Source organism: Scyliorhinus canicula, chromosome 9 (assembly GCF_902713615.1).
Source record: "Scyliorhinus canicula chromosome 9, sScyCan1.1, whole genome shotgun sequence".
NCBI lineage: Eukaryota > Metazoa > Chordata > Chondrichthyes > Carcharhiniformes > Scyliorhinidae > Scyliorhinus > Scyliorhinus canicula.
The window spans coordinates 170053787-170066935 of NC_052154.1; the positions used below are offsets into that span (position 1 = coordinate 170053787).

Sequence of the window (13149 nt, forward strand, 5' to 3'; positions counted from 1 at the left end):
CCTGTGCCACATGCAAGTGAGGCTAGAAATAGGAGGATGGTGCAGCTAAATACGTGGCTAAGCTGATGGTGTAGGAGAGAGGGATTCAGATTTCTGGACCACTGGATCTCTTCCGGGTCAGGTATGACTTATACAAGAAGGACAAGTTGCATATAAACTGGAAGGACACCAATATCCTGGCTAGGAGGTTTGCTAGAGGGCAGCACGGTAGCACAGTGGTTAGCACTATGGCTTCACAGCGCCAGGGTCCCAGGTTTGATTCCCGGCTTGGTTCACTGTGCAGAGTCTGCACGTTTTCCCTGTGTCTGCATGGGTTTCCTCCGGGTGCTCCCGTTCCCTCCCACAAGTCCCGAAAGATGTGCTTGCTAGGTGAATTGGACATTCTGAATTTTCCCTCTGTGTACCCAAACAGGCACCAGAATGTGGCGACTAGGGGCTTTTCACAGTAACTTAATTGCAATGTTAATGTAAGCCTACTTGTGACAATAAAGATTATTATTATAGAGTCACTCGGGAGGATTTAAACAAGTATGGCACGGAGATGGGAACCAGAGCGCTAAGTTAGAAGGTGTAATAACTGAAGGGGAAATAGAGAACAAAAATAAGGGAACAACATCACCCTGTCTGCTCAAACGCAGTGGTTTGAAGTGTATTTGTTTCAACCCCAGAAGTATAGCGGGTACGGCAGATGAACTTAAAGCACTTATTAGTACTTGGAATTACGATGTTGTGGTTATCACAGAAACATGGTTAAAGGAAGGGCAGGATTGGCAGCTGAATGTTAGAGGATATAGATACTTCAGGAGAGATAGAGGGGGATGTAAAAGGGGTGGGGGAGTAGCATTACTGGTTAAGGAGAATATTATAGCCGTACTGCAGGAGGACACCTTGGAGGGCTCATACAATGAGGCAATCTGGGTAGAGGTCAGGAACAGGAAGGAGGAATCAGTGTTGGGTGTTTATTACAGGTTTCCCAATTACCAGCGAGAGATAGAGGAGCAGATAGGTAGAGAGATTTTGGATAGGTGCAAAAGTAACAGGGTTGTTGTGGTAGGGGATTTTAATTTTCCCTATATTGACTGGGACTCACTTAGTGCTAGGGATTTTGATAGAGCAGAATTTGTAAGGTGGATCCAGGAAGCCTTCTTGATGCAATATATGGATGGTCCAACTAGGGAAGGGGCAGTACTGGATCTGGTATTGGGAATGAGCCTGGACAGGTGGTTGAGATTTCAGTAGGGGAACATTTTGGGAGTAGTGACCACAATTCCGTAAGTTTAGGGTACTTTTGGACAGCAATGAGGGTAACCCTCGCGTTAAGGTGCTAAACTGGGGAAAGGCAAATTACGATAACATTAGACAGGAATTGAAGAATTTGGATTGGGTGTGGCTGTTGAGATAGTAATTCAACATCGGATAGTAAATCAATAGTTGATTAGCATTCAGGAAAGTCACATTCTTGAGAGAATGAAGGATAAGTATGAGAAGTTTAGGGAGCCTTGGTTAACGCGGAATATTGTGAACCTCCTCAAAAAGAAAAAGGAGACTTTTGTACGGTCTAGAAGGGTGGGGACATTCGAAACCCTTGAGGAGTATAAAGAAAGTAGGAAGGTACTGAAGTGGGAAATTAGGACGGCAAGGAGTGGGGTCATGAAAAGTTCTTGGCAAGTAGGATTAAGGTGAATCCCAAAGCTTTTTATTCATATGTAAAAAGCAAGAGGGTGGCCAGGGAAAGGACTGGACCACTTAAGGACAGTGGGGGGAATCTATGTGTTAAGCCAAGGAAATGGGCGAGGTTCTAAATGAGTACTTTGCATCAGTGTTCACCAAAGAAAGGGAAGATGATTCTTGGGTAGGTTGCGAGGACAGTCTAGGTCATGTTGACATCGAAATGGAGAAGGTATTGGGTCTTTTAAAAGATATTAAGGTACATAAGTCTCCTGGGCCAAATGGGATTTACCCCAGAATACTGAGAGAAGCAAGGGAGGAAATTGCTGGGGCCTTGACACCAAGGTTGGTGGAGTCGTAGATAGTGTTGAGGATTGTCAGAAGATACAGCAGGACATCGATAGGTTGGAGACTTTGGCAGAGAAATGGCAAATGGAGTTTAATCTGGACAAATGTGAGGAAATGCATTTTGGTAGGTCTAACATAGAGGGAAAATATACCGTAAATGGCAAAATAGAAAGTCAGAGAGATCTGTGCGTGCATGTCCACAAATCATTGAAGGTGGCAACAGAAGTGGACAAGGCAGTCAAGAAAGCATACAGAATGCTTGCCTTTATTGGATGGGGCATTGAGTATAAAAACTGGCAAGTCATGCTATAATTGTACAGCACCTTGGTAAGACCGCACTTGGAATATTCCGCACAATTCTGGTCAACAGAAGACCAGAAGGATGGGGAAGCTCTGGAGAGGATGTAGAGGAGGTTTACCAGGATGTTGCCTGGTCTGGACGGTGTTAGTTATGTGGAGAGACTGTTTTCATTAGAAAGATGGAGGTTGACGGGTGGCCTGATAGAGGTCTACAAGATTATGAGGGGCATGGATAGAGCGGGCAGGCAGTCTTTCCCAGTGTTGAGGGGTCAGTCACCAATGGGCATAGTTTTAAGGTCCGTGGGGCAATGTTTAGAGGGGATGTGCGAGGCAGGTCTTTTACACAGAGGGTGGTGAGTCCCTGAAATGCATTGCCAGCGGAGGTTGTGGAAGTAGATACATAAACGGCGTTCAAAAGGCATCTTGACTGCCTTGGAGAGAGTCAACTCTTCCTCCTCATGTGCGAGGCTTAGTCTCATCCAATTTAAGGTGCTGCACCGGGCCCACATGTCTGGAACTAGGATGAGTAGGTTCTTTGGGGGTGAGGACAGGTGCACCAGATGTTCAGAGAGTCCAGCGAACCACGCCCCTATGTTCTGGGCATGCCCAGCACTGGAAGAATTCTGGAAGGGGGTGGCGGGGACGGTGTCGAGGGTGGTTGGATCCAGGGTCAAACCAGGGTGGGGACTCGCGATTTTTGGAGTTGCGGTAGAGCCGGGAGTGCAGGAGGCGAAAGAGGCCGGTGTCCTGGCCTTTGCGTCCCTAGTAGCCCGACGAAGGATTCTGCTACAGTGGAAGGAAGCGAGGCCCCCAAGTTAAAATACTGTGTTGTTCATGGAGGTGGGCGAATGTTTATGATTGCTAATATTATTGTTATTTTTGGTATTTTACTATGGTGCGTTATTGTTGTATAAATTTAAAATTTTTCAATAAAGATTATTTTTTAAAAAAAGGCATCTTGACAAACACATGGATAGGATGGGTATAGAGGGATATGGCACAAGGAAGCGCTGAGGGTTTTTTGGCCAAGGTTGGTATCATGACTGGTACAGGCTTGGAGGGCCGAAGGGCCTGTTCCTGTGCTGTACTGTTCTTCGTTCTTTGTTCAGTCGCCTCTGTCATTTTTTCAGCTGAGGAGTTTCGAGATGCTTCCGAATCCGTCGATGGCTCTTTACTTGTTGGCTTCTTTGACCGGGACTTTCTGGCCATTTCTCTTGAGTGGGAACCTTATCCTATCAAATTATTTCAGTTTTAACCCAAACAGCCCCCACAAACTGGGCAAAAAGGGCTAAAAGGAAAGGACCCAGACGTGAGCCACCTCGTGTACGATTACTCCTACATGCTGCCACCGGAAGTTACCGCAGTTGAAGTTCTTGCCCATAGAGATTGCTAGAACTCTCTGTGATGCTTTGTTCGTGGTCAGTGAGGAGTGCACTTGCTTTGCCAATTACCATAAAATCCAGGCCATTACATTTTGAAATAACACCAAAGTAGGCAGGTGTCTTAAGGCTAAATACAAGCTATTTGCCATGTGATTTTCAGAATATACATCATGTTAAAACTAAACTTGAAAGGCTTTGCATCGGAAGATCATGTGTCGGCTTAAAAGACCAATATTTAACCTTAGGTTTATTGTGTGTGTTGTGTTAGTATAAGTGTCTCTACCTTCTATGAACTTATAGCTGACCTTCAGCACACCAAAGTCTGCAACTGAGGTTTGGCTGTGATAGTTAAATATGAAAGAGGAAATCAATTATCCATGATTTTTATCGAACTGTCAGTAAATACTCTTCACAGTTTTCCAAATACTGTCTGCATCTTATGTATGTATCTGATGCATTTTCTGTTTTTGTTATATGAATGTAAGCAATGTTAGCAAAATTTAGGATATGGAACGATATTACAAGAACAAATTGCATTATATTCTTTAGCACTGTTCAGTACTCAGAATGCTTATATAAAACTCTTGTGGCTAATTGTATGAACAAAACAAAGCATGAAATGAGAATATTCAACATGATTTCAGGCAAACCTGTTCGTGACAAAACTATTGCTCCCACTTTCCCAGTCTCCTGTTGTAGCATTTCGCAGTAGCTTGTTTTTGCTCGTGTCTAAAGGAACCAGCAGGTAGACCATGAGTTGGGAATAATGAATGGCTTGACTAAACACAGTGTTTTCCTCTCCCTTTTCCAGTTCCTGCTGTTTCTCTTTGTGGAGTGTTGGCCATAAACGCAGCTGCTCTGCTGCAATGTCCATAGCTGTTTTCTCATGCTCTGTCGGTATTGGATCTTTATCCTAAAATAAACAGAATAGAGTTCAGCAGCTGGATATTGAATTCTTCTTCCTTCCAACTTTTTTCATGTATGCCCTTTGCATAGGCTAGGACATATAAGGTGAACTGCAGACAGGGCACCACATAGCTCAGAGTGTGTTACAAGACATTAAAATATTCAAGGGTGAACATGATATGCTAAACCGCAAGTGATTTATCAACATAATATGAACCACAAGATGTGCGACTGCCTATAAATACTTCTCCCATGTGTGATAGTTTGGAATATATACTTTTTTTTCCTACAAAAATCAAAAGCACATTCTGTGACAGAAAATACCCCAGCCAGCATCACATGTTTCATACTGATGCACTTCTGCATTACTTAACTCTCAAAGAAGCAAATCATTCCACTGCATGTAACTGCAAAGTAGCATACATGTACATATTAAGATAGTTTGAATTATATCACAAACCACTCTTTGATCATATTTCCATATCTACAATTGTTCGGAGTCTCTGAACCTCTTAAATGTGATACTGCCAATTTTACGTGTTGCAATTAATAATTAATAGCTGACAATATTAAAGAGATTTACCAGATATACATTTCATGAATCAGGATTTCTAGAAGTAGGGAATAAGATCTTTATAGATATAAATAAATTAGTTCATTTAAATTGAAGTGATTAAAAAGTTTTATTTCCTGCTATCGTAACAAAAGTAAATACCTTGGAAATTTTGGATGATAAGAAATTTTTACCACTTATGAAAGGTCTTTAACCAGCATTAATGCTGCGTCTCTCTCCACAGATGATGTCTGTCCATCTGAATATTTCTAGCATTTTTGGTTTCTATTTTAGTTTTTATCATTAGGTCCACTTACAAAATAAATGAGCGACCTGAAAGTTTTAATTGCAGTGACTGAATAGATAAATGTCAATATTTTTGTGATAATGAACAATGATTGCCGCTTTAACACATTAATTTCACAACACACAATTTGTTATCTAATAAATGCGAGCTAGTACTTAAATTGGCCATTAATCTCTCAGTTGCTGTTTCGAATTCCTATATCGATTTTTAATTTGTTTCTTTCCAACTTCGATGCATATGATTGCATTATTGTGAAATGGAAAATACACACTTGTTAAGTTGCACTTTCATGCATCATTTTAAATTTAGAGAAATTATTTATCAAGAATTAACTTAACTACCCAAGATGGCACCCATAAATTAGAAGAAAGGCGATTTATTTAGCAAGTATTATGATCATTAGTGAATGGAATCTGCTGGGCTTCTGGATTACGAGAAAATTACGAGAATGGTTCTGGATTAAAACCAGAACCATTACCACAATTGCATCTCCCAGGTTATAGATTACATTTAAATACTTTTGTTTGAAGAGAACAAACAGAATGGATGAACATAAGTAACATGACCAATATCACCTTTCAGCATATCCACTCTACAATACTAGATCATCACTTAATATCCTTTTTTAAATGTAATTATGGACTAAGAAGAAACTATTATTTAGCTGTGATACGAGTTGAGTTAGACCAACCAACCAACAATGGAGCTATAAAAGCGAAACAAAGGTTACCCATTTTATAATCTATGGCTCTTGATACTTGCTAAATAAATCGCCTTTCTTCTAATTTATGGGTGCCATCTTGGGTAGTTAAGTTAATTCTTGATAAATAATTTCTCTAAATTTAAAATGATGCATGAAAGTGCAACTTAACAAGTGTGTATTTTCCATTTCACAATAATGCAATCATATGCATCGAAGTTGGAAAGAAACAAATTAAAAATCGATATAGGAATTCGAAACAGCAACTGAGAGATTAATGATATAATCATCTCTTGATTCTTTAAAATCATTCCACACAATTTGGCAGGTTGTAGCATCATCACTTGCATGAATAGCTAGCTGCAGCACTCAGGTTAGTGTCAGATAAATAGTGTGGCTATAAGAGCAGGAACACCAATCGGGTGTACCAGGCCTTTAATATTCAATATTCAATGGCATTACCATCGCTGAATCCTTTACCATCAACATCCTGGGAATTATCATTGGCGTAACGAGAACAACCAAATAAGGACCATGGCTTTAAGAGCAGGTCAGAGGCTGGGAATTATGCGACTAGTAATTCATGTCTTGATTCCCTCCAAAGTCTATCCCACCATCACTAAGGCACAAAAGAGGAGTGTGAAGGAATACTGCCCTGCCTGGATGAGTTTGGTTCTAACAACATTCAAGAAGTTTGACATCGTTCAAGACAAATCAGCCTGCACCCCAAATCAGCCGACACCCCAACCATGGCCTTAAACAATCCCTCCACTACAATGCACAATGGCAGCAGTGTGCACTGTACACAAGGTGCATTGCAGTAAGTCAAGATCATGGAATTCCCTGGCAAATGAATTGTAATGGAAAAAAGCCTAGTTACCCCTTTCTCACCCCTTGGAATGGGCAATAACATGAGGATTTGCCAGCGTCTCCGACATCCCACAAACAAATTTAAAATGAATAAAAATAATAAAGCTACTGAGTGGGAATGGAAAGAAACACTAAAAGGAATGTAAATTTGTCCCTTTTTTTAATAAATAATTTTTATTGAAATTTTTGACAGAAAATATAACAATGAAAAGCAACAATAAAACACCATAGTAACTGTAACACCCCCGAGACCGTATCAACGCATGTATCTCACCCCCCCAAACCCAGTAAACAACAAGAGAACTTAAAAATAAATTAAAATTAAATAAACATAGTCAACCCCCCCCCCCCCCCCCCCCCCCCCCCCCCCCCCGGGCTGCGGCTGCTGCTGCTGCTGACCCAGTACCCTGTCGCTGAGCCAGAAAGTCGAGGAAAGGTTGCCACCGCCTAAAGAACCCTTGCACCGATCCTCTCAGGGCAAATTTGACCTTCTCCAGCTTGATAAATCCCGCCATGTCATTGATCCAGGTCTCCACGCTTGGGGGTCTCGCATCCTTCCACTGTAGCAAGATCCTCCGCCGGGCTACTAGGGACGCAAAGGCCAGCACACCGGCCTCTTTCGCCTCCTGCACTCCCGGCTCCACCCCAACTCCAAAAATCGCGAGTCCCCAGCCTGGCTTGACCCTGGATCCTACCACCCTCGACACCGTCCTCGCCACCCCCTTCCAGAACTCCTCCAGTGCCGGGCATGATCCGCTGGACTCCCCGAACACCTGACACACCTGTCTTCGCCCCCAAAGAACCTACTCATCCTAGACCCGGACATGTGGGCCCGGTGCAGCACCTTGAATTGGATGAGGCTAAGCCGCGCACATGAGGAGGAAGAGTTAACCCTCTCCAGGGCATCAGCTCATGTCCCATCTTCGATCTGTTCCCCCAGTTCCCCCTCCCACTTGGCCTTTAGCTCCTCTACTGACGCCTCCTCCACCTCCTGCATTACCTTGTAGATATCAGATATCTTCCCATCTTGTCCCAAATCCTTAAAAGATGGTCTTGCCTTTGTTCCACATAACCCTAATGAGCCGGTTTAGTTCACTTGGTCTGACAGCTGGTTCGTGATGCACAGCAAGGCTTGTAAATCCCATACCGGCTGAGGTTATTTATGAAGGCCCCACCATCTCAACTTTGCCCCTCATCTGGTTAAATCACCACCACCATTGCTCAGGTTAAACCACCACCAGACAGCTCTCTCCTCAAAGGGGAAAGCAACCTATGTTTATCTGGGACTATGATGACTTTACCTTTTTTTAATGCAGTTCATAAAAAATTCAGAGTTTTAAGAATAACTTGGGGCTGGAGCAATATTCCAAGAATAAAAACATATTGTTAGAGTTACCATCCCTACTAAGATAGTATTAGAATATAAACAAGAGTGAAACCGAGTAACAACAGTGTCAATGTCTGAACAAAAACACGTTTTCCTTTGGCTCTAGTTAGTAAGACACTTTATCGGTACATTTTTGTGCAACCAGAAGTAATGTTTGAATTACCTTTTGTTTGAAATTCGTCACAAAATTTTCATTTCTCGAGGTGAGGTAGAGTGCCCGTATTTGATTCTGAACATCATTGTAGAACGTAGCTTCCCAAAACTGTTGGTTAGCCCAGACGTGATGGTCTTGTACACAGGTATAAGCGAACTGGTTGACCCCTGTTGCCAATTTCTGAAACAACCACAAACCAATTCTTTAAACAATGACATCATATTTATTCTGTGTCTGCATCACATTGTTTAGCAGTGGTTAGCACTGCTGCCTCACAGCTCCGAGGACCTGGGTTCGATCCCGGCTCTGGGTCACTGTCAGTGTGGAGTTTGCACATTCTCCCTATGTCTGCGTGGGTCTCACCCCCACAACTCAAAATTTGCTATGCTACATTGCCCCTTAATTGGAAAAATAAAGAATTGGGTACTGCCAATTTATTCAAAAAAATAGATAGTCTGAAACTATCATTTTATTTGTGTTAAATCTTTTCTGAACAGCACTGTGTGTACCTACACATGGATTGCAGCGTTTCAAGAAGATGGCTTTCCACCACCTTCTCAAGGGTAATTAAGGATGGGTAACAAATATTAGCCTTGCCAGTGATGCTCATACCCCATGAAAGAATAAAAAACATATAACTAGCTTAATTTGTTTCTGCATCACATCTTAAATTACATTTAAAATGGAAAGAAATTGATTCTGTGCCAAAATATCTACTCTTGGTGAAAGCTTCAACTTTAGAATTATAACACAAATCAGTCATGAAGCAGAGAGTTGGGATAAGTGGCTCATTTTCAGGTTGGCAAATTGTAATTGGTTCAGTGCCACAGGGATCAGTGTTGTGGCCTCAACTGTTTACAATCTATATTAGTGTCTTGGATAAGGGAACAAGATTGTTTCGTAGCTAAATTTTCTGATGAAATGAAGGTATGTAGGAAAGCCAAGTGTGAGAAAGATACAAAGAGTCTGAGAGGTACAGACAGTTTAAGTGAGTTGGCAAAAATGTGAAGAATAGAAAAGCAGATTATTATTATTAAAAATATATTTTATTCCAAACAGGACCAAATTTTCCACAATCATATAAAACACACACAACCATATTACAGCCAGTTTGCCCAGAATATTATTTAAATGGACAGAGACTGCAGAATGCTGTGGCACAGAGGGATCTTGAACATGAATCACAAAAAGTGTTAGCATGTAAATACAGCAAATTATTAAGAAGGCATGGAATGTAAGTCTATCTTGCAAGGGGACTGGAGGATATAAATAGGGAAGTATTGCTAAAATTATGCAGTGCAGTGTGGAGCCCACATCTGTGGTATTTTGTACAGTTTTGGTCACCTTACTTGAGAAGGCACACAGTTGCAATGGAACCAATTCCAAGAAGGTTCATTCCTGTGATGAGGATTTTGTCTTGCGAGGCGTGATTGAGCAGGTTACGCCCATTTTCATTAGAGTTGTGAAGAATGAGAAGTGAATAATGCAAGATTCTGAGGGGGCATTTCAGGGAAGATGCTGTGAGGATGTTTCCCCTTGTGGGAGAATCCAGAACAAAAGGGCACAATTTCAAAATGAGGGGTTTCTCGTTATGTCATAAATTAGGAGGAATTTCTTCTCAGGAACATTAGTGTTTGGAATTCTCTTCTCCAACTAGGATGTGGAGGCTAAGTCATTAAATATATTCAACGCTGAGTTAGACAGGTTTTTGATTGACAAGGAAGTCAAGGGTAATGAGAGACAGGCAGCAAAGTGGAGTTCAGGCCACAATCAGATCAGCCAGGATCTTAATGAATGGTGGAGCAGGATTGGAATGGCCTACTCGCTCTTCTATTTCTTACATTCTTATCGGAAGAAATATATCTAACCTTAATTATGTTACGTTAATGTTTTCAAATAACAAAATCTTTGAAAAGATGTTTAATGGCTCATTGGCTATCTCAGAGTTCTGGTTCATATTACAGAATTCACACATGAGTATTCTAGCTCAGTTCTGGAAATCTCTCCTTAAACCTCTCCGTGTCTCTACATATTTTTCCTCTTTTAATGCGCTCCTTAAAACCTATCTTTGACCAAGCTTTTGGCCATCTGCCTTAATGTTATCATATGAGCTACAAGGTGAAATGTTGCTTTGTAACGTTCCTGTGAAGCACCCTGGGATATTACGTTGAAAGGACCCTATAAACACAAGATGTTTTGTGTGATGTTCTCAGTAAGCTGCCATAAACCATAATATGAAACATCAAATTTTGCATTTAGTTCTACTGTTTTAGGTCCTAAATCCCAATGCTGTTAGAATAATGCAGGTGGAATAACCAAATAGAAATATTTTATACTTCCATTAGAGGGCAGCAGATTTCCACAATGTTAAGACTCAAGTTATATATAACTGAAAAGTGCTGATATTACCTAAACCAGCAACTGCACAAATATTTGTGAAGTGACTTTTCTGGTAAATCAACAGCATGCCTTTTTTCTCTTAAAGTAACTATGTATCCATGAATCACATATTCTATTCTGTTTAACCTGATATGAATAAATGATAGCACGGTGGCACAGTGGCCTTGAGTGACTGCATAGAGTTTGCACGTTCTCCCAGTGTCTGCGTGGGTTTCCTTCGGGTTCTCTGGTTTCCTCCCACAGTCCAAAGATGTGCAAGTTAGGTGGATTGGCCATGCTAAATTGTTTCTTCGTGTTCAGGGACGGGCAGGTTAGGCTACGGGGATAGGGCGGGGGAGTGGGCCTGGGTGGTGTGTTCTTCTGGAGGGGCAGTGCAGACTCATTGGGTTGAATGGCCTCCGTCTGCGCTGTAGAGATTATATGATTCCATGCAACTTGAATGTGAGGGTGCTAAGTGAACGGCAAAGGAGCTGAAAAGTATCAAAAGGTTTATTATATATCACTTAAACACAGTCATCAGAAGCAGGTGAAGTTTAGACATAGAATTTACAGTGCAGGAGGCCATTCGGCCCATCAATTCTGCACCGGCTCTTGGAAAGAAAACCTGCACATCTTTGGACTGTGGGAGGAAACCGGAGTACCCGGAAGAAACCCACGCACACACGGGGAGGATGTGCAGACACCACACAGACAGTGACCCAAGCCGGAATCGAACCTGGGACCCTGGAGCTGTGAAGCGATTGTGCTATCCACAATGCTACCGTGCTGCCTTACAATCAGACAGATTTATCATGCTAACCATACATGACAAGCACACTTTACCTGTTAGCACAAAATTAATTTTTAAGTAAACCCTTATTTGTTGCAGAATTGATTTCTGTACTTGAATACAACAAATCTAATTTAACTATATAGCACATGTACTAAAGGAAGCAATTTCCTGGATCTCCTGGATGTAGAAATAATACTAAAATTTATGGTAGTTTCTATGTTGATTCCAAACTGAGAATTTGCACTGAAATTTATGAACAAATGAAATAGGAGCAGAAGTAGGCCATTTGGCCCTTCAAACCTGCTCTGCCATTTAATAAGATTATGGCTAATCTTTTTGCATTTCAAGTTCCACATTCCCATCTACCCCCATAATCTTTGATTCTTTCGCCTAACAAGAATCTATCTGACCCTGCCTTTCAAATATTCGATGATGCCACTTTGACTTCTGAGTCAGAATTTCAAAGTTGCACAACCCTCAGAAAAAATATTTTTTCACCTCTGTCCTGTAACGGCAACCCCTAATTTTAAAAGCACCCCCTAGTGTACTCGCCACAAGAGGAAACCATTCTGTTCACGTCCACTTCGCCAAGACCATTCAGGATCATATATAGTTCAATCAAGTCACCCCTCACTCTTCTAAACTCCAATGGAAACAAGTCCCAGCTTGTCTATCCTTTCCTTATAAGACATCTCACTCATTCCCAGGTATATATCAAGAAAACCTTCTCTGAACCGCCTCCAATGCATTTCATTCCATCATTAAATATGGATGCCAAAATTGCACAAAGTATTTGAGATGTGGGGCAGGATTTTCTGCCCCCCCCCAACCTTGCATGTTTTCTGGCAGCAGAGGTGGCTTGCCATTGGCCTCCGACAGGAGTTGCGTGGTTTGCCCACCCCGCCGCTGGGGAATCTGCTGCGGGGGTTTGCCTTGAGCCGGAAGATCCCACTGGGAAGGACTGGAAAATCCTGCCCATGGTCTCACCAATGCTCTGTATAACTGAAGCATAACATCCTTACTTTTGTGTTCAATTCCTCAAGTAATGAGGAATAGCATTCCATTCAAGCTTTCCTGATTAGGTGCAAATCTGCATACTAACCTTTTACGACGAACATCTCTGCAACTTGGAATTCTGCAGTTATTCCCCATTTAAGTTATACTCTGCTTTTTTATTCTTACAGCCAGTGAACAACTTCATATTTTCCCACATCTGCCAGATTTTTTTGCCCACTCACTCAACCTATCTATATCCACCTGCAACCTCCTTATATCTTCTTCACAACATACTTTTCCACTTATCTTGATTCATTTGCACATTTAGCTACTGTAACTTTGCTCTCCTCATCTTAGTCATTGATGTTAACTGTAAAAAGTTGTAAAACGTTGAGGCCACAGCACA

General features: G+C 41.6%; 1 protein-coding gene across 3 annotated transcripts in view; it reads right to left on the reverse strand.

Annotated features, from left to right (window-relative positions):
• The window catches only part of sbf2 (SET binding factor 2), a 725521-nt gene that overhangs the window by 136415 nt on the left and 575957 nt on the right, over positions 1–13149 (reverse strand). For all 3 annotated transcript variants that reach the window (XM_038808179.1, XM_038808177.1, XM_038808178.1), the window contains exons 18-19: positions 8585–8755; positions 4349–4611 (exon numbers count right to left, since the gene is read on the reverse strand). In XM_038808179.1, coding sequence (XP_038664107.1) covers positions 4349–4611; positions 8585–8755 — 434 coding nt within the window. The remainder of the gene's footprint in view (positions 1–4348; positions 4612–8584; positions 8756–13149) is intronic.